This window comes from Melanostigma gelatinosum (assembly GCF_949748355.1).
Source record: "Melanostigma gelatinosum genome assembly, chromosome: 22".
NCBI lineage: Eukaryota > Metazoa > Chordata > Actinopteri > Perciformes > Zoarcidae > Melanostigma > Melanostigma gelatinosum.
The window spans coordinates 12,261-35,401 of NC_136655.1; the positions used below are offsets into that span (position 1 = coordinate 12,261).

Below are 23,141 nucleotides of genomic sequence, written 5' to 3' on the forward strand. Positions count from 1 at the left end.
AACCCCCTAACCCTAACCCCCTAACCCCAACCCCTAACCCTAACCCCTAACCCTAACCCCTAACCCTAACCCTAACCCTTAACCCTAACCCCCTAACCCTAACCCCCTAACCCTAACCCCAACCCCAACCCTAACCCTAACCCATACCTGCAAAACATGAAAAAAACTTACAAACCCCTCTTGAGAAGTACAGGTATTAAGGCCTATACTTTGTGTGCCCGTGCCCTCTGACTGCCTAAAGGCAGCCAGACCCCTTTTTTTCTCCTGAACCTAACCCTAACCCTAACCCTAACCCTAACCCCTAACCCTAACCCTAACCCCTAACCCTAACCCCTAACCCTAACCCTAACCCCTAACCCCAACCCCAACCCCAACCCCAACCCTAACCCTAACTGGCAGACTGGGAGCGTACAGTCTTCCCCAAGTGCAGCAAACTTCCAAGCTTCTATGTCAGATACCTGGATGATATCTTCGGGATTTGGAGTCATTCCAAGGCCGACTTCTCTGATTTCATTTCGGTTCTTAACAACCACCACCCCTCCATCTCGGTTAAATATGATTTACAACAAGACAAAATTCCATTTTTGGATACCGAGGTGTTTCTGATTAGGAGGGAAAATGGGGAGGGGAGCCTGGGAACGAGGGTGTATTTTAAGCCGACCGACACCCACGCACTGTTACACAAGTCCAGTTACCACCCGAAACACACCTACCGGGGAATTGTGAAATCACAATTAATAAGGTTTCGTAGGATTTGTACGGTAGCGGGGGATGTCGAGTCTGCGACAATGACCCTATTCCGGGCCCTGAGACGTCGGGGGTATAGCAGGACCTTCCTCCGGGGGATTAAGGTTGATGTCCAGCGGGACTACCAACTAAGCCTGAAACCCAGGGGGGGGGATGATAACCATCACCTGCTCCCCTTTGTCTCCACCTTTTCTCCTGCCTCCAGGACCTTGAATGTCAAGGTGAAAAAGAACTTTAAGAGGGTACAGGACGAAGTGGAATCACTTTTGGATTTCAAAATTATAGCAGCGTTTAGAAGAAACAAAAATATAAAAGATCTTCTCGTACATGCCTCCCTGGGCGGAAAACAGAAAAAAGACAAGCATAATAGACACTTTAAAAACACTAAATTCATGGTGAACCAACACACTCACTTGAGTGCACCCGTTTGGCACCTGACCAAACCAGGGTCAATGAATTTGGTGTATTGTATCGAGTGTGGGGTTTGTAACAAACTGTATATTGGGCAAACCAAGAACAGTTTAATTCTAAGACTGAAGCAACACCTCAACTTGATCGACAAAATGAATAAAGTAACTCACCTCTACGAACACTTTAGACAACATGGGAGGGAAAACCTCCTCATCATGGGGCTGGAGTCAGGATCCTGGTGGTCGGATAGACAGCGACTGGCTAAAGAAAGACAGTGGATTAATAAACTTAATACAGTTTATCCACATGGTCTTAACCAAAATAATTAGAGCCAGTGGATCAAAACGATGGACTTACCTCCTCTGATGAGGGTGGGGACACCTGAAAATATGAAAAAATATACAATACAAACCCCTCTTGAGAAATACAAGTATTAATGCCGATATTTTGTGTGCCCGTGCCCTCTGACTGCCTAAAGGCAGCCAGACCCTTTTTTTCCCCTGCACCTAACCCTAACCCTAACCCCTAACCCTAACCCCTAACCCTAACCCCAACCCTAACCCCCTAACCCCCTAACCCCAACCCCAACCCTAACCCTAACCCCCTAACCCCCTAACCCTAACCCTTAACCCCTAACCCCTAACCCCTAACCCTGTTTGGCAGAGAACCATCTCCTCACCATGCAAAAACAACTCGGACATCTGTGGAGGACCAGCCAACTCACTTTTCCCAACGCCACCATCTACATCCCAATTATCAACTTTTCGGACACACTGACACCCAGCAAACAAACACTTCTCACCCAGTTTAACACTTTCATTGCTAACAAATACAACTTCATTCCGGAAATTAACCCACTTCTCTTTCACGTCAACCCAAAAGATGGCATTCACTGGACAGCGGAGACGGCCGGAGTGTTGCTCAGGTACTGGAAGCAACATTTAAACATGTAACTGGGGAGGAATGTAATCATACATCTCCCCATACCTCCAATATCACCAACCTCTGTTCTACCTTCTCCCTCACGGCCGCACAGCTGGAGATACTGGAAAAAGGTCTCACTTTCATTCCCACACCAAGACCTCCCACCCGACCGGAGCTCAGGGGGGATCTCCACACCTTTCACAGGAGGCTGAAACTGATCGACCACTTCTGGGGAGCACAGGGGCGGGAGCCTGTACCCTTCACTGGACCGTCCATCTGGGAACCACGCTCGGACACCATCTCACCAGTAATCACACAATTAATTCACATGAATTTACAAACACTCACACGATGGCGTCCCCCTACACACACGCAATCCAACATTAGCCAGGAACATCAACGCATCATTAAAACACTAAGTAACAACAAACACATAGTCATCAAACCAGCAGATAAAGGGGGACAAATAGTTTTACAGGACAGACACAACTACATTTTAGAAGCCGAAAGACAGTTAAATGACAACACATACTATAAACCACTTACACATTCTATACAACTAGAAACACAACAACTTGTAAGGAACATTACACATAGTCTACACCATAACAAACATATTACTGCAAAACAAAAGCAATACCTGGACGGTCCAGATGAACCCAGGCCTCGCCTCTTCTACCTTCTCCCCAAGATCCACAAGCCTCCTGGGACGTGGACGGTCCCCTCTGTTGTTCCGGTCGGCCGCCCCATTGTTAGTGACTGTAGCTCCGAATCATATAGAATAACAGAATACATAGACCATTTCATTAACCCACTCTCCAGACTTCATCCCAGTTATCTTCAAGACACCTACCAGTTTGTTAATAAAATAAAAAACCTTCAAGTACCCGGTCACACTTTCCTTTTTTCCATAGACATAGACTCCCTGTATACAAATATTGAAACACCACTCGGCCTTGCTGCCATTCAAAACATTTTTAATAAACACCCAGATCCAGCCAGACCAGACAAAGAAATCATACAGTTATTACAAATCACCCTCACCAGAAATGACTTCAAATTCAACAATAAGCACTATCTCCAGCTGTGTGGCTGTGCAATGGGCCGGAAATACTCACCATCGTATGCCGACATCTACCTGGCCCATTGGGAGGAGGAGGCCTTCACCAAAATGCAACATAAACCCCTCCTGTACTTCCGGTACCTGGACGACATCTTCGGCCTCTGGAATCACACAGAACAGGACTTTCATACATTTCTGGACACCCTCAACTCACATCATCCCAGGATCAAACTCAAACACAATATCCAGGCAGACACGGTCGAGTTCCTCGACACACGGGTCTTCTTCCGTGACTCCGGCGACCAGCAGAAAACACTAGCCACTAGGGTATATTTTAAGGACACTGACCGCCATGCACTCCTTCACAAGTCGAGCTATCACCCCAAGCACACGTACAGAGGTCTCATCAAATCCCAGCTGATCCGCTTCCACAGAATCTGCACCTTCCCGGAGCATGTGGAGGAGGCTACCAGCACCCTCTTTGGTGCGTTGAGGCTCAGGGGTTACTCGAAGCGCTTCCTCAGAAGTACTAAGGCGGAGGTAGCCGGCACCTTCAACAACAACACCCAGGTGCGTCCGTCCGACCTATCCCTTGTCCCCTTAATTACAACCTTCTCAGATGGGACACACAACTTTCTAAAGACACTGAGAAGCAACTTCCAGGGGACGAGGGAGGACTGTGCCGCCCTGGTTGGGTGCCGGATGATCTCCGCCTTTCGTAGGAATAAAAACCTGAAGGATATCCTGGTCCACACTGACCTGAACAAAACAGAGACCAGGAGGGAGGCGCTTCGAGGTTCGGAGATCGGTTTTATGCGTCTCCCCCACGTTTTTAACCCCCAGAGCAAACTCGGTTTTAACTTGGGGCAGGCCCTGCCATCCACAGCATCGAATGTGGTTTATGCTCTTAGATGCGGGGCCTGCCACAAACTATACGTGGGGGAGACAAAGAATGAGCTGCATCTTAGAATTAAGCAGCATTTTTATATGATCAATAGTGGGAATGGTACGAGCGTCCTATATGCACATTTTAAACTCCATGGCTCACATGGTCTCCAAAGTGTGGGCCTGGAGAGCAGCGGGCAGTGGAGCGGGGCACAGCGGCAAGCAGCGGAGAGGAAATGGATCCACAGACTGGGTACTATAGACCCTCACGGGCTGAACGAAAAATACTAACTCCCAGTCTGTTTTTATTGGAGCCTCGCCTGCCATCCCTTTGTCCCTTCTCTCACCCCCATTACATCTCCAGCAGGGTATTTATCTTATATTATATACATGTTTATTTATTTATTAATACTTTATATATTTATACTTGTCTTTCACGTTTGGTTTTAATATATTATGCATGTTTTTATTCACCCGCTTAACGATTTTAATTGTGTATTATTGTTAAATTATTTATTTATATTTTTAATTATCTGATTATTTATTTATTTTAAATCTTCCCATGTTGGAGATGCACCCTATGTCCTTCCCTCCCCCCACAGGCAGACGAGGCCCATTTTTTAGATTCCCAACCGTGTGGCTGAAGTTGGAGAGGGTTATTTGGCATAATTTTAGACATGTTTCCAATTTTGTATGTTTTTTTACATTTTAAAGCACTTAATTTTTAAAAGCACTTATCTTTTTTTTTTTTTTTTTTTAAGTTTTAGATGTGTGTGTGTGTGTGTTTACATTTATTATATGTTAAATTATCTTTTTATATTTATATAATTATTGTGCCTTTTAACCTCCCTTCCCCTTTTAGCATCTCCTCTCCGTCTGTCCCGCTGGCGGTTGCTCTGCTGTCAGGCTGTTTTTAATAAAATTGTTTAATTGTTTTTTAATTGTTTTTTATTAGGGTTTTTTTTAAAGCCTTTTTAAAGGACAGCCCCCTTGTGCCAGTGCCCCTCGTGGCCCTCTTAGGAGGGCCCCGCTCTTAACTAACCCTAACCCTAACCCCAACCCTAACCCCAACCCCAACCCCAACCCCAACCCTAACCCCAACCCTAACCCTAACCCTAACCCTAACCCCAACCCTAACCCTAACCCAACCCCAACCCCAACCCTAACCCCTAACCCCAACCCCAACCCCAACCCTAACCCTAACCAGGAGAGGACATGCTTTTAAGACCTAACCATGGTTTGTATACTAATCTCAACCGGTTGACATACAAACCTAACACACAACCTGGAATCACATGAATGCAATAAAATTGTGGTTTATTGTGAAAAATACTCACCTGGTCATCATGACATGTACTTTCAGTCATCAACTCATGTCATCATATCATTTACCTGCATGTACAGTGTTCATTCTGTAAAAACAATTGATACAAATGTACAAATTAATATGAATGCAAATGTTGTTCTCTGTTATTACACAGAAGTCTTTATTGTAATTGGCAGACAACTCGTTATTATTAGTTGGAAACCCACATGTTTGTATGTAACAATGTACTGTAACCACAATACGCAGTTGGAGTCGAGTGTAAGTTTTAGGGGGCCACATGACTAGAGGGACACGCCTGCTCAGGTCTGTTTGACATTTGACCTCTAAGCACTGTTAGGCCCCACCCTGTCTTATTACTCAGAGCACGCTGCAGTACGAACGTACTTAGCATAACCCAGTCCATTGTAATTCACTCTTGATTACAATGCTTATTTTCAGCCTGATGAAGGTTAAATACTAACCGAAACGTCGCTTTATTGTATATTTTTATTTGTTTATTTGTGTTTAACCTCAACCAACGAGAATAAAAGGTAAAACGCAAGGCTTCTGCAACTTTTTCCTCGTGAAGTTTCCCGTCGAGGGCCACCATGGCTAACTGGGACACACACAGACGTGAACGAAACACGGACCAATATGGAGTTGAACGCAGCAGAGGCCGCAGAACACGCTACCACAGCCCAGAACACCACGGCAGACCTGCCTCCCCACGAAGAGGTAGGGTCCACTCGGACAACCGTAGGCTCAATGAGTATTCCGATGGAAACATTACCGGATACGAGCATAGTGGACAGGGCAGCTGGAGCGGAGCGCGGCGCGCAGATTCAACCCATAGACACCGCGCTCCGTCACCACGTTACCGCCGGTCGTACGCCTCGGTCACGAGAACTGGGCGCAGACCTGATGAAGGCGGCCCGGTTAGACGGCATGGTTCTCCTCGACGGGCACACGGAAGTGGGTCTCGGTCCAGACGCGACGGACGCGCGGAGCGCACCTGGACACAGCGCGCCACGGACAGAGATGGTCCACCCCCACGGCATATGGAGCCATCCCGACACCGTGACCACTCCAACCACCACCGGACCAGCCCGGTAAGAAGAACAGAGAGAGAGTATTACAACCGGAGAGACCAGGCTCCCGGCTCGCGCCGCGGGCCGCTGGAGCGAGCTCGCGGAGCGCGCGCTCCTATCGTGAGGAGCGTATTCCAACGCGATACAGGACAAAGACGTGACCCGCCCCGGAGGACCAGGGAGGAAGAGCAGGGTCGTAGAAGTGCTCGAGACCACAGCACCCGTCGACCACGGACCGGGGAGGGCCACAACAACACGCACAGAGCAGGACCACACGACGGCGGACGCAGAACGACGCAGCAACGCTCCCGCAGCCATGAACAACGGGATGACAGCGGACCCAGGTCGGATGACCCGGACTTTGCGTTGAAGTGCCGCATACTGTTCAAGGTGATAAAGACTTTACATCATTTCCTAAATGTCACAAATGAAAAACCACCTTTGACTATAGAAAAAATGACAAAACATCTGACCACAGCCATCAAACCGGCAATCCCAAATCCCAACATTTTAAAGAAAATTGAAGGCAACGCCAAGAATTGGGCCAAAAACACTTTAAAAACACTCAAAGAACATTACGAGAGGACGGCAGAAGTTGAAGTGGAGGCTCTCTCGAAGCTCAGAGTAAAGGAATGGGGAGCTCCTTTTCAAATAGCCTCAAATTGGGCTAAAAAGAGCCTGGGAAGGAGATTAGCTGAAGACACACTAGAAAATGCAAAGCAGGTGATCACAGACACATTGAGACAGCTCACAGAAGAGGAAGAGGAGGACGATGATTCCTCCAGCAGCTCAAGTCTGGAGTCAGCAGATGAGACACCAACACCGAGGGACAGGTCTCCTGCACCTGCAACACAGGGGTCGATGACAACAGGAGAGGCAGAGCAGAGTGCACCCAGCACCCCCATCCTGTCCCAGTCCCAGAGGGAGGACCACCTCCCCCCTCCACCACGAGGGAATGAGGACACGCCTGGCATCGCTGGGGCCACGCCCACTAACCCTCAACATCCTTCCCCACGTCCACAGAGGATACAGGGCCGAGCAGCCGGCCGCAGTTACACGGGAGGCTCCTTCTCTCTCGTGCCGAGAAAAACAAAAGGACCCAACCCTCTGACCCTCCTCAGAGTGGCCCCTCCCACAACACAAAGTCCTGACAGCCAAGATACGCTGTTCACCACCAGCTCCCCGGAGGAACTCTCCCAGGAGGATCTCACAGTTCCTGGGGACCAAGATGCAGACAACGCATCCCACACAAGCGGGAATAGGGGCCCGGTGTCACTCACTCCTGGTGGGGGGAACAGACTCCAGACTGCAGTACAGACCCTACTGGGCCGCACACCTGGGGACGTCACCACACCACAGGGACCAGGACCCTGTCATCCCACCAGACACCTGACATCATCCAGAAAGACACACGACTGGATCCTCTACATGAAGGAAAAATGTATCATAATGGGTGACTCAAATGTCAACAGATTTCCCGCATATGACGTCACAGGACTGCAGGTCGACGGCTTCCCGGGAGCCAACCTCAGACATGCAGAGGACATCCTGGAAAACGCCAGGACCACAGGGCCAGTGGAGAAAATCATCCTCGCCTTCGGCCTGAACAACAGAGTGCAGAAATCCAAGGAGACTGCAGTCAAACAGCTGCAGAGAACATTGAGAATGTGTAAACTCAAGTTTCCTCTTGCACAGGTACTGGTCCCACAAGTCAACTTCTCCCCAGGCCTCCCTCTACAGGAAAGACGGCGGCTGACTCACCTGAACACCCACATTGCCGCCCTGGAGAACAACATCCCAACAGTGCAGGAGGAGGAATTCAGGACGGACCACAACCACATCCATTGGACACCTCGAACAGCAAAGGTCATCTTTAATCACTGGTGTAGTCATCTTGGTTTAAACTAGAGGTCCCCACTAACCTACCTGATAAGGAGGGGGACAAAACAGTTATCAATTTGGCCACAAATTTCAGATGCACCGCTAACCAACTTTCTCTCCTTAATAAAGGATTGAGTTTTATCCCCACTAAAGGCACTAATGAGGACATCAAATTACAAGCTAGATTTGACTTGCAACAGTATCACAGGAGACTGAAATTAGCAGCCTATTATGAGGACTCACCTGAAACAACCGGATTAAGATTCATTCGTAAATCTAACTGGTCTCCCCCACAATCAGTAATCCCCCAAGAGATAGTTAAAATTATCAGGGCGGACACAAAGTACTTCCAAGAGTACTTCACCAATCACCAGACACCTCCAAATTTGACCCCTCAAGAATATCTGGCCATATCGGAATTAACAAAAAACAAAAGATTAGTCATTAAACCAGCGGATAAAGGCAGCTCAATTGTAATTATGGACAGAGAACAGTACTTATGGGAGGGGTACAGACAACTGAATGATCCGAAATATTATGTCAAATTAGACAAACCTATCTATTTGGAAACAATACCGATGGTGAACAAAATCCTAAATTCTCTCAATGTAAAGGGTTTCATAAATAAAAAACAACAGTATTATTTGATGGGGGACAAGGTACCCAGAGCCAGAATATTTTATATGCTGCCAAAAATCCATAAGGATACTGCAAAGTGGAGCATACCATACAGCATTCCTCCGGGGAGACCTATAGTTTCAGACTGCAATAGTGAGACATATTATACAGCAGAATACTTGGACTATTTTCTCAATCCACTCTCAATTATACATCCAAGCTACATCAAAGATACATATCACTTTGTAAACCTGGTGAAAGAACTAACTATTCCGGAAGAGGCTATTCTATTTACTATTGATATCGACAGCTTATACACAAATATAGATATGAAGGAGGGCATGCAAGCCATAAAAAATATCTTCCAAAAAAATCCCAGCAAGCACAGACCAGACAAGGAGCTATTGCAACTCCTAGAAATTAATCTGATGAGAAACGACTTTGTTTTCAACCAAGACTTCTTTCTGCAGATCAAGGGAACAGCGATGGGTAAGAAATTCGCTCCAGCATACGCAAACATCTTCATGGCAGAGTGGGAAGAATCAGCCCTAAAAGCCTGCACACTGAGACCACTGCATTACTACAGATTTCTAGACGACATCTGGGGAATATGGCAACATTCCAGAGAAGAATTTGACACATTTCTCAATACTCTACATAATCACAGAGAATCTATAAAAATTAAATCCACACATAGCATCACAACAGTTGATTTTTTGGACACAACCACGTACAAAGGAGAAAAATTCAAAGAAAAAAACACACTGGACGTTAAGGTCTTCTTTAAAGAAACAGACACACATGCTCTACTTTTTAAGACCAGTTTCCACCCCAAGCATACATATGCAGGACTCATAAAGTCACAACTACTCAGATTTCACAGGATTTGCACCAGGTCTGAAGACTTCCACAAAGCAGTCAAAATCTTGTTCACGGCTTTGTCCACCAGGGGGTACTCCAGGACCTTCTGTAGAAACTGCTACAGGACATTTCTGGAAACTAAGCCAATCATGGTCACTAGTAATATTCCGCTGATCACCAGGTTTTCACCATCCACCAGGGAGCTAGCCAATAAATGTAAGAAAAACTTCCAGAGAATCACCACAGGGACAAATATTCTACAAAATCATAGTATTCTTCCTGCATACAGGAGAAATAAAAATTTAAAAGATCTCCTCGTGAGGGCCAAACTAGGATCTGCCTCGGTCCCTATAATTAATAAATCGGAGACCTTCCTTAAACACAAACAGTGGATACAGAACCAAAATACACAAGAAATCTTTCAAATTAAGACAAGGGGGAATCTGAAAACCACAAATTGTGTTTATTTAATTTACTGTACAACATGCAAGTTGCAATATGTGGGAGAAACGGGTAACTCAGTCTCCACCAGGTTTACCCAACACAGATACAATATCATTAATAAGAATAAGACAGACACACACCTGGTGAAACACTTTATAGCACATGGCTGGGACTCACTCAGGACCACTGTGATAGAATACAACACAGGATGGAATGTGTCACAAAGGAGAAACAAGGAGAGAGTCTGGATTGCCAGATTAGGCACCAGAGCACCGGGGGGCCTCAATGAGGGCTGAGGGTTCCTGGGTTGGGCGGGTTATGTGACAGTGCATCGGCAAACCCATTGCTTTACGGCAGTGGGCTAGCCAAAACAATCGATTTCCCTAACCCTAACCCTAACCCTTGTGGAACATCGGGGGTTACGTCGGTGGGAGAATGGACGGACAAATTTGGCTAAGGCCAGGACACCGGGGGGTGGTGGTTGCCTTGCTGGCAACTCAGAGTCGGTTTATGGACAGTGCACTTCTCTCGGACGTTGTCATGACGTTCGGGAGGCAAAAACCCTAACCTAACCCTAACCCTAACCCCCTAACACCCTAACCCTAACCCTAACCCCCTAACCCTAACCCTAACCCCCTAACCCTAACCCTAACCCCCTAACCCTAACCCCCTAACCCTAACCCTAACCCCCTAACACCCTAACCCTAACCCCCTAACCCTAACCCTAACCCTAACCCCCTAACCCTAACCCCCTAACCCTAACCCTAACCCCCTAACCCTAACCCCCTAACCCCAACCCCTAACCCTAACCCCTAACCCTAACCCCTAACCCCTAACCCTAACCCTAACCCTTAACCCTAACCCCCTAACCCTAACCCCCTAACCCTAACCCCAACCCCAACCCTAACCCTAACCCATACCTGCAAAACATGAAAAAAACTTACAAACCCCTCTTGAGAAGTACAGGTATTAAGGCCTATACTTTGTGTGCCCGTGCCCTCTGACTGCCTAAAGGCAGCCAGACCCCTTTTTTTCTCCTGAACCTAACCCTAACCCTAACCCTAACCCTAACCCCTAACCCTAACCCTAACCCCTAACCCTAACCCCTAACCCTAACCCTAACCCCTAACCCCAACCCCAACCCCAACCCCAACCCTAACCCTAACTGGCAGACTGGGAGCGTACAGTCTTCCCCAAGTGCAGCAAACTTCCAAGCTTCTATGTCAGATACCTGGATGATATCTTCGGGATTTGGAGTCATTCCAAGGCCGACTTCTCTGATTTCATTTCGGTTCTTAACAACCACCACCCCTCCATCTCGGTTAAATATGATTTACAACAAGACAAAATTCCATTTTTGGATACCGAGGTGTTTCTGATTAGGAGGGAAAATGGGGAGGGGAGCCTGGGAACGAGGGTGTATTTTAAGCCGACCGACACCCACGCACTGTTACACAAGTCCAGTTACCACCCGAAACACACCTACCGGGGAATTGTGAAATCACAATTAATAAGGTTTCGTAGGATTTGTACGGTAGCGGGGGATGTCGAGTCTGCGACAATGACCCTATTCCGGGCCCTGAGACGTCGGGGGTATAGCAGGACCTTCCTCCGGGGGATTAAGGTTGATGTCCAGCGGGACTACCAACTAAGCCTGAAACCCAGGGGGGGGGATGATAACCATCACCTGCTCCCCTTTGTCTCCACCTTTTCTCCTGCCTCCAGGACCTTGAATGTCAAGGTGAAAAAGAACTTTAAGAGGGTACAGGACGAAGTGGAATCACTTTTGGATTTCAAAATTATAGCAGCGTTTAGAAGAAACAAAAATATAAAAGATCTTCTCGTACATGCCTCCCTGGGCGGAAAACAGAAAAAAGACAAGCATAATAGACACTTTAAAAACACTAAATTCATGGTGAACCAACACACTCACTTGAGTGCACCCGTTTGGCACCTGACCAAACCAGGGTCAATGAATTTGGTGTATTGTATCGAGTGTGGGGTTTGTAACAAACTGTATATTGGGCAAACCAAGAACAGTTTAATTCTAAGACTGAAGCAACACCTCAACTTGATCGACAAAATGAATAAAGTAACTCACCTCTACGAACACTTTAGACAACATGGGAGGGAAAACCTCCTCATCATGGGGCTGGAGTCAGGATCCTGGTGGTCGGATAGACAGCGACTGGCTAAAGAAAGACAGTGGATTAATAAACTTAATACAGTTTATCCACATGGTCTTAACCAAAATAATTAGAGCCAGTGGATCAAAACGATGGACTTACCTCCTCTGATGAGGGTGGGGACACCTGAAAATATGAAAAAATATACAATACAAACCCCTCTTGAGAAATACAAGTATTAATGCCGATATTTTGTGTGCCCGTGCCCTCTGACTGCCTAAAGGCAGCCAGACCCTTTTTTTCCCCTGCACCTAACCCTAACCCTAACCCCTAACCCTAACCCCTAACCCTAACCCCAACCCTAACCCCCTAACCCCCTAACCCCAACCCCAACCCTAACCCTAACCCTAACCCCCTAACCCCCTAACCCTAACCCTTAACCCCTAACCCCTAACCCTGTTTGGCAGAGAACCATCTCCTCACCATGCAAAAACAACTCGGACATCTGTGGAGGACCAGCCAACTCACTTTTCCCAACGCCACCATCTACATCCCAATTATCAACTTTTCGGACACACTGACACCCAGCAAACAAACACTTCTCACCCAGTTTAACACTTTCATTGCTAACAAATACAACTTCATTCCGGAAATTAACCCACTTCTCTTTCACGTCAACCCAAAAGATGGCATTCACTGGACAGCGGAGACGGCCGGAGTGTTGCTCAGGTACTGGAAGCAACATTTAAACATGTAACTGGGGAGGAATGTAATCATACATCTCCCCATACCTCCAATATCACCAACCTCTGTTCTACCTTCTCCCTCACGGCCGCACAGCTGGAGATACTGGAAAAAGGTCTCACTTTCATTCCCACACCAAGACCTCCCACCCGACCGGAGCTCAGGGGGGATCTCCACACCTTTCACAGGAGGCTGAAACTGATCGACCACTTCTGGGGAGCACAGGGGCGGGAGCCTGTACCCTTCACTGGACCGTCCATCTGGGAACCACGCTCGGACACCATCTCACCAGTAATCACACAATTAATTCACATGAATTTACAAACACTCACACGATGGCGTCCCCCTACACACACGCAATCCAACATTAGCCAGGAACATCAACGCATCATTAAAACACTAAGTAACAACAAACACATAGTCATCAAACCAGCAGATAAAGGGGGACAAATAGTTTTACAGGACAGACACAACTACATTTTAGAAGCCGAAAGACAGTTAAATGACAACACATACTATAAACCACTTACACATTCTATACAACTAGAAACACAACAACTTGTAAGGAACATTACACATAGTCTACACCATAACAAACATATTACTGCAAAACAAAAGCAATACCTGGACGGTCCAGATGAACCCAGGCCTCGCCTCTTCTACCTTCTCCCCAAGATCCACAAGCCTCCTGGGACGTGGACGGTCCCCTCTGTTGTTCCGGTCGGCCGCCCCATTGTTAGTGACTGTAGCTCCGAATCATATAGAATAACAGAATACATAGACCATTTCATTAACCCACTCTCCAGACTTCATCCCAGTTATCTTCAAGACACCTACCAGTTTGTTAATAAAATAAAAAACCTTCAAGTACCCGGTCACACTTTCCTTTTTTCCATAGACATAGACTCCCTGTATACAAATATTGAAACACCACTCGGCCTTGCTGCCATTCAAAACATTTTTAATAAACACCCAGATCCAGCCAGACCAGACAAAGAAATCATACAGTTATTACAAATCACCCTCACCAGAAATGACTTCAAATTCAACAATAAGCACTATCTCCAGCTGTGTGGCTGTGCAATGGGCCGGAAATACTCACCATCGTATGCCGACATCTACCTGGCCCATTGGGAGGAGGAGGCCTTCACCAAAATGCAACATAAACCCCTCCTGTACTTCCGGTACCTGGACGACATCTTCGGCCTCTGGAATCACACAGAACAGGACTTTCATACATTTCTGGACACCCTCAACTCACATCATCCCAGGATCAAACTCAAACACAATATCCAGGCAGACACGGTCGAGTTCCTCGACACACGGGTCTTCTTCCGTGACTCCGGCGACCAGCAGAAAACACTAGCCACTAGGGTATATTTTAAGGACACTGACCGCCATGCACTCCTTCACAAGTCGAGCTATCACCCCAAGCACACGTACAGAGGTCTCATCAAATCCCAGCTGATCCGCTTCCACAGAATCTGCACCTTCCCGGAGCATGTGGAGGAGGCTACCAGCACCCTCTTTGGTGCGTTGAGGCTCAGGGGTTACTCGAAGCGCTTCCTCAGAAGTACTAAGGCGGAGGTAGCCGGCACCTTCAACAACAACACCCAGGTGCGTCCGTCCGACCTATCCCTTGTCCCCTTAATTACAACCTTCTCAGATGGGACACACAACTTTCTAAAGACACTGAGAAGCAACTTCCAGGGGACGAGGGAGGACTGTGCCGCCCTGGTTGGGTGCCGGATGATCTCCGCCTTTCGTAGGAATAAAAACCTGAAGGATATCCTGGTCCACACTGACCTGAACAAAACAGAGACCAGGAGGGAGGCGCTTCGAGGTTCGGAGATCGGTTTTATGCGTCTCCCCCACGTTTTTAACCCCCAGAGCAAACTCGGTTTTAACTTGGGGCAGGCCCTGCCATCCACAGCATCGAATGTGGTTTATGCTCTTAGATGCGGGGCCTGCCACAAACTATACGTGGGGGAGACAAAGAATGAGCTGCATCTTAGAATTAAGCAGCATTTTTATATGATCAATAGTGGGAATGGTACGAGCGTCCTATATGCACATTTTAAACTCCATGGCTCACATGGTCTCCAAAGTGTGGGCCTGGAGAGCAGCGGGCAGTGGAGCGGGGCACAGCGGCAAGCAGCGGAGAGGAAATGGATCCACAGACTGGGTACTATAGACCCTCACGGGCTGAACGAAAAATACTAACTCCCAGTCTGTTTTTATTGGAGCCTCGCCTGCCATCCCTTTGTCCCTTCTCTCACCCCCATTACATCTCCAGCAGGGTATTTATCTTATATTATATACATGTTTATTTATTTATTAATACTTTATATATTTATACTTGTCTTTCACGTTTGGTTTTAATATATTATGCATGTTTTTATTCACCCGCTTAACGATTTTAATTGTGTATTATTGTTAAATTATTTATTTATATTTTTAATTATCTGATTATTTATTTATTTTAAATCTTCCCATGTTGGAGATGCACCCTATGTCCTTCCCTCCCCCCACAGGCAGACGAGGCCCATTTTTTAGATTCCCAACCGTGTGGCTGAAGTTGGAGAGGGTTATTTGGCATAATTTTAGACATGTTTCCAATTTTGTATGTTTTTTTACATTTTAAAGCACTTAATTTTTAAAAGCACTTATCTATTTTTTTTTTTTTTTTAAGTTTTAGATGTGTGTGTGTGTGTGTTTACATTTATTATATGTTAAATTATCTTTTTATATTTATATAATTATTGTGCCTTTTAACCTCCCTTCCCCTTTTAGCATCTCCTCTCCGTCTGTCCCGCTGGCGGTTGCTCTGCTGTCAGGCTGTTTTTAATAAAATTGTTTAATTGTTTTTTAATTGTTTTTTATTAGGGTTTTTTTTAAAGCCTTTTTAAAGGACAGCCCCCTTGTGCCAGTGCCCCTCGTGGCCCTCTTAGGAGGGCCCCGCTCTTAACTAACCCTAACCCTAACCCTAACCCTAACCCCAGAAGCCTGGACAGCAGCTGGTCAGCTCCTCCTCCCTGTAGCACTCGAAGGAGCAGCCGCTGATGTGCAGCTTCAGACTGGGAGTCCGGATGAAGTAACTGAACCGAGACAGAACTCTTATTATTTATCATATAATTACTAATCGACATATAATATATTCTAATCTATCCACATATCTAGTAAAGGATATAATGCTGTACACATTGTACTGCACTATACAGATAGCGTGTATTTATACTGTGCAGTGTGTATCTGAAGGTGTGCTTGTTGAGGACTGACTAGACCACCTGCAGTCCTGCGCGGTGGATCCGGGGGTCTGCAGGTATCCGGGCAGACAGGGCATCAACATGCTGATGGTGCAGGAGTGACACGCCACCCGAGTCCTCAGCACAGAAGAGCTGGAGCAGAAGTTCTGTGAAGAACAACCAGCAGCTCTTCACTCTCATTGGAACACAAGGCGACCAATCAACTACAAACTACAGCCTACAAAGTACAACCTACAACCTACAAACTACAACCTACAAACTACAAACTGCAACCTGCAAAGTACAACCTACAACCTACAACCTGCAAACTACAACGTACAACCTACAACCTACAACCTGCAAACTACAACCTGCAAACTACAAACTACAACCTACAAACTACAACCTACAAACTGCAAACTACAACCTGCAAACTACAACCCTAACCCTAACCCCAACCCTAACCCCCTAACCCCAACCCCCTAACCCCCTAATCCTAACCCTAACCCCAACCCTAACCCTAACCCCATAACCCTAACCCCTAACCCCAACCCCAACCCTTGACCCCCTAACCCTTGACCCCCTAACCCCTAACCCTGGTCTTGACCCCCTAACCCGATCCATCCTTACCTTCCCTGGTCCGTCGTAGATGCAGCGTACGGACTCGGCGTTGCAGCCTCCCTGTCTGGTCTGACACGGATCAATGGCCATGCAGACTCGCCCGTCCCCCGTGTAGCCCTCCTTACAGGCACAGAGGTGCTGGTCTGGACCAGTGTGGACGCAGGAGGCCTCGGCGTGGCAGACCCGCTGGAGACAAGGGTTTATGGCTGAGGAGACAAACATCATAACCTCTTCTAATGTTGTCTGTAAGACGTCTCAAAGGAGTTATTATAGTTTTTGTGTAAACTCACATAAACACTGACCTCCGGATTTCTGGTAACCAGGTAGACAATGACACACCAGCTTTCCTGTTAGAGCTTCTTCCATACAGCGAGAGTTATGCAGGCAGCCGAGAGACGCACACTCAGGGAGCACTGCAACACAACACAGGTAACAGGTGAGCCAACAACAGTACAGGTAACAGGTGAGACAACAACAGTACAGGTAACATGTGAGACAACAACAGTTCAGGTAACAGGTGAGACAACAACAGTACAGGTAACAGGTGAGACAAAAACAGTACAGGTAACAGGTGAGACAACAACAGTTCAGGTAACAGGTGAGACAACAACAGTTCAGGTAACAGGTGAGACAACAACAGTTCAGGTAACATGTGAAACAACAACAGTTCAGGTAACAGGTGAGACAACAACAGTTCAGGTAACAGGTGAGACAACAACAGTACAGGTAACAGGTGAGACAATAACAGTTCAGGTAACATGTGAGACAACAACAGTTCAGGTAACAGGTGAGACAACAACAGTACAGGTAACAGGTGAGACAACAACAGTACAGGTAACAGGTGAGACAACAACAGTACAGGTAACATGTGAGACAACAACAGTACAGGTAACAGGTGAGACAACAACAGTACAGGTAACAGGTGAGACAACAACAGTACAGGTAACATGTGAGACAACAACAGTACAGGTAACAGGTGAGACAACAACAGTACAGGTAAAAGGTGAGACAATAACAGTACAGGTAACAGGTGAGACAACAACAGTACAGGTAACAGGTGAGACAACAACAGTACAGGTAACAGGTGAGACAACAACAGTTCAGGTAACAGGTGAGACAACAACAGTACAGGTAACAGGTGAGACAACAACAGTACAGGTAACAGGTGAGACAACAACAGTTCAGGTAACAGGTGAGACAACAACAGTACAGGTAACAGGTGAGACAACAACAGTACAGGTAACAGGTGAGACAATAACAGTTCAGGTAACATGTGAGACAACAACAGTACAGGTAACATGTGAGACAACAACAGTACAGGTAACAGGTGAGACAACAACAGTACAGGTAACAGGTGAGACAACAACAGTTCAGGTAACAGGTGAGACAACAACAGTACAGGTAACATGTGAGACAATAACAGTTCAGGTAACATGTGAGACAACAACAGTTCAGGTAACAGGTGAGACAACAACAGTACAGGTAACAGGTGAGACAACAACAGTACAGGTAACATGTGAGACAACAACAGTACAGGTAACATGTGAGACAATAACAGTTCAGGTAACAGGTGAGACAACAACAGTACAGGTAACAGGTGAGACAACAACAGTACAGGTAACAGGTGAGACAACAACAGTACAGGTAACATGTGAGACAATAACAGTTCAGGTAACATGTGAGACAACAACAGTTCAGGTAACAGGTGAGACAACAACAGTTCAGGTAACAGGTGAGACAACAACAGTACAGGTAACATGTGAGACAACAACAGTACAGGTAACATGTGAGACAACAACAGTACAGGTAACATGTGAGACAACAACAGTTCAGGTAACAGGTAACTTTTCTAATGTTCATAGACTAACCTTGATCACAGTTTGGACCTTTATATCCAGAGAAACAGGTGCATCTCCCATCGCCTTTTAAACCAGTCACACAGACCGTGGACACAAGAACACACTGTAGAGACAGAAGACATAGAAGAACATGTGAACACTGTAGAGACAGAAGACATAGAAGAAGAACACATGAACACTGTAGAGACAGAAGACATAGAAGAAGAACATGTGAACACTGTAGAGACAGAAGACATAGAAGAAGAACACATGAACACTGTAGAGACAGAAGACATAGAAGAAGAACACGTGAACACTGTAGAGACAGAAGACATAGAAGAAGAACACATGAACATTGTAGAGACAGAAGACATAGAAGAACACGTGAACACTGTAGAGACAGAAGACATAGAAGAAGAACACGTGAACATTGTAGAGCCAGAAGACATAGAAGAAGAACACGTGCTATTTAAAGTTACCTGAGATGCAGGTGGGACCATATCGAGCAGGTGCACAGTCCTCACAAGCAGTTCCTGCAAATCCCACCTGAGTTGATGACACACACACACACGCACGCACACGCACACACGCACGCACAACATACATACACGCACGCACGCACACACAACACACATGCGCGCACGCACACACACGCACGCACGCACGCACACAACACGCACGCACGTACACACAACACACACGTGCACACACACATTACTGTAAATAGTAATGTTCTTGTGTTACTACATGAGTAATAACTGATGTTGTCATAACATGAGTAATAACTGATGTTGTAGTAACATGAGTAATAACTGATGTTGTCGTAACATGAGTAATAACTGATGTTGTAGTAACATGAGTAATAACTGATGTAGTAACATGAGTAATAACTGATGTTGTAGTAACATGAGTAATAACTGATGTTGTCGTAACATGAGTAATAATTGATGTTGTCGTAACATGAGTAATAACTGATGTTGTCGTAACATGAGTAATAACTGATGTTGTAGTAACATGAGTAATAACTGATGTTGTAGTAACATGAGTAATAATTGATGTTGTAGTAACATGAGTAATAATTGATGTTGTAGTAACATGAGTAATAACTGATGTTGTAGTAACATGAGTAATAATTGATGTAGTAACATGAGTAATAACTGATGTTGTCGTAACATGAGTAATAACTGATGTTGTCGTAACATGAGTAATAACTGATGTTGTAGTAACATGAGTAATAACTGATGTTGTAGTAACATGAGTAATAACTGATGTTGTCGTAACATGAGTAATAACTGATGTAGTAACATGAGTAATAATTGATGTTGTAGTAACATGAGTAATAACTGATGTTGTAGTAACATGAGTAATAACTGATGTTGTAGTAACATGAGTAATAACTGCTGTTGTAGTAACATGAGTAATAACTGATGTTGTCGTAACATGAGTAATAACTGATGTTGTCGTAACATGAGTAATAACTGATGTTGTAGTAACATGAGTAATAACTGATGTTGTAGTAACACGAGTAATAACTGATGTTAACTGTCTTGTTCGTGGTCTACCTGACAGCTGCAGGTCCCGTTCCCCCCCGCTCCATCAGAACAGAGCCCTCGGTTCCTGCAGGGTCTGTCGGCTCGATCCGGACACTCTGCGAACAGGAAACAGTCAGCAGACGTTGTTCTGATGTTTTCTGAGAGGAAACAGATCTTCCCTCCATCATCCCTCCACTTCCTGCTCTCCCATCTCTATCTCCCGTCCCTCTCTTATCTCCACAGGTCATCACTTCTTCAAGCATCTCTGTTTCCTTCTCTTCATTTACAGCTGCATCATGAGAACACATCACTCAGAGCTCATCGAGTTCAGAGGTTCTTAGTTCTGACGTGTAGCTCACTGTCCTCACATGTGACACGTGTTCAACAACATGTAACATGTAACTCTTTACATGTTTACACGTAAAACTAAAGAGTTCCATCAAATCAAAACATAACTGTTAAAAAATACAAATGTGAAATCTAAACATTGCATCTAAATATGACATGTAAATGTTAAATATAATTATGAAATGTTAAATCTAGATTCAAACATTAAATCAACTTCATCCACACGATTGCGATACAAACACAAAGTCAATCATCATATTCGGTGAAGTTTGACGACAGTGAACTGAACATTCAATTCAGCTGGAATTTGTAACTGTATTAATATTGGATCCTGGAGCTTCTGACCAGCTGCTGGTTTGACTCCCAGGACACGTGTGGACATTGTGTCTGTGAGTACAAGCTGAAGTCTGTCCCGCTCCGTGTGACTCAGCACATTGTGTCCTGCTGCCTGTGGGAGGAAGGAAGTCCTGGTTCCTGCAGGACCGTGTGCATCCTGCAGGACTGACCCTGATCCTGTGACAGGAGTCACCTGGAGGCCTCGTCTTCAGTGGACACGTCCTCTCCAGAGGGGAAGACATGTCCAACCTCTGAAGACATCGACAACTAACAGCGTTTCTTTTTCTTCATATTCAGTTATTGATATCAGATATGATGGAATGCTGCTCCTCCATGAGACAATAGAATATATTATCATCATTATTGTCATAATATTGACATTATTATTATTATTACTATCATTATTTTTTTTTTTTTATGATTATTGTTATTAGTTTAGCTTTGAAGCTTGATGAGCAGCCCGTCACCATCCTTTAGCGCCACCTTCAGGCCAAAATCAAATCCCACTACTCTCCACATCTCCATCGTGTGTGCTGATCCCAGTGCTGCTCCCCAGAGGATGAACCCCGTGTGTTCCTGAACTCACCGATACAGTGGGGACCCCAGAAGCCTGGACAGCAGCTGGTCAGCTCCTCCTCCCTGTAGCACTCGAAGGAGCAGCCGCTGATGTGCAGCTTCAGACTGGGAGTCCGGATGAAGTAACTGAACCGAGACAGAACTCTTATTATTTATCATATAATTACTAATCGACATATAATATATTCTAATCTATCCACATATCTAGTAAAGGATATAATGCTGTACACATTGTACTGCACTATACAGATAGCGTGTATTTATACTGTGCAGTGTGTATCTGAAGGTGTGCTTGTTGAGGACTGAGTAGACCACCTGCAGTCCTGCGCGGTGGATCCGGGGGTCTGCAGGTATCCGGGCAGACAGGGCATCAACATGCTGATGGTGCAGGAGTGACACGCCACCCGAGTCCTCAGCACAGAAGAGCTGGAGCAGAAGTTCTGTGAAGAACAACCAGCAGCTCTTCACTCTCATTGGAACACAAGGCGACCAATCAACTACAAACTACAACCTACAAACTACAACCTACAAAGTACAACCTACAAACTACAACACACAACCTACAACCTACAACCTACAACCTACAAACTACAAACTACAACCTACAAAGTACAACCTACAAACTACAACCTGCAAACTACAACCTACAAACTACAACCTACAACCTACAAACTACAACCTGCAAACTACAACCTGCAAACTACAACCTACAACCTACAACCTGCAAACTACAACCTACAAACTACAACCTACAAACTACAACCTGCAAACTACAAACTACAACCTACAACCAACAAACTACAACCTACAACATACAAACTACAACCTACAACCTACAACCTGCAAACTACAACCTGCAAACTACAAACTACAACCTACAATGATTAAGAATAACAAAAAATACATCTTCCAAATAAATAAATATGAAAAGAAGAAATCGGATGTTTGTGGTGCTAATATATGTACAAATGACATCAATCATTTGTTCAAATCAGCAGCTTCCCACTCCAGAGCTCAGCTCGTTTCATTCACTTTCATCTCAACTTCTCATGTTTGATGAACTTTGTAACCAGAAATATAATCAGTGAGTAAAATGAGTAAATAATGAATAAATTAATCTACCTGTTGTGATGCAGCTGAGGTCATCTTCATCTTCATCTTCATCATCATCAGAGAGACAAACAGCAGCTTTAAACTCTGACCCCACTCCATGACTTCTGATCTGTGATCTGTTCCTCACCGAGTCTCCTCCTTTTCACCATCCAGTCCTCCTCCTGCTGCTCATCCTGCTCCTCCTCCTCCACACACACACACACACACACATATATTACGTATACATATACGTATATATGTATGTATACGTATATGTATGTATACGTATACATACATATATACATATACGTATATGTATACGTATATACACACATATATTAGCACCACAAACATCCGATTTCTTCTTTTCATATTTATTTATTCGGAAGATGTATTTTTTGTTATTCTTAATCATGTTCTGCTGTTTATTCTTCATAATGATTTATGTTTGAAAT

The 23,141-nt window shown here is 45.4% G+C and overlaps 1 protein-coding gene across 1 annotated transcript; it reads right to left on the reverse strand.

The window, feature by feature from the left end:
* Positions 1-16,090: 16,090 nt before the first annotated feature.
* Positions 16,091-22,806, reverse strand: stab2 (stabilin 2; the record flags this gene model as incomplete). The annotated part of the gene is given in 11 exon segments (XM_079294827.1): positions 16,091-16,196; positions 16,386-16,510; positions 16,974-17,170; positions 17,255-17,377; positions 18,833-18,900; positions 18,902-18,926; positions 19,282-19,348; positions 20,365-20,450; positions 21,605-21,720; positions 21,910-22,034; positions 22,717-22,806. Coding segments are annotated over 11 exon segments (1,128 nt in total).
* Positions 22,807-23,141: the final 335 nt, after the last annotated feature.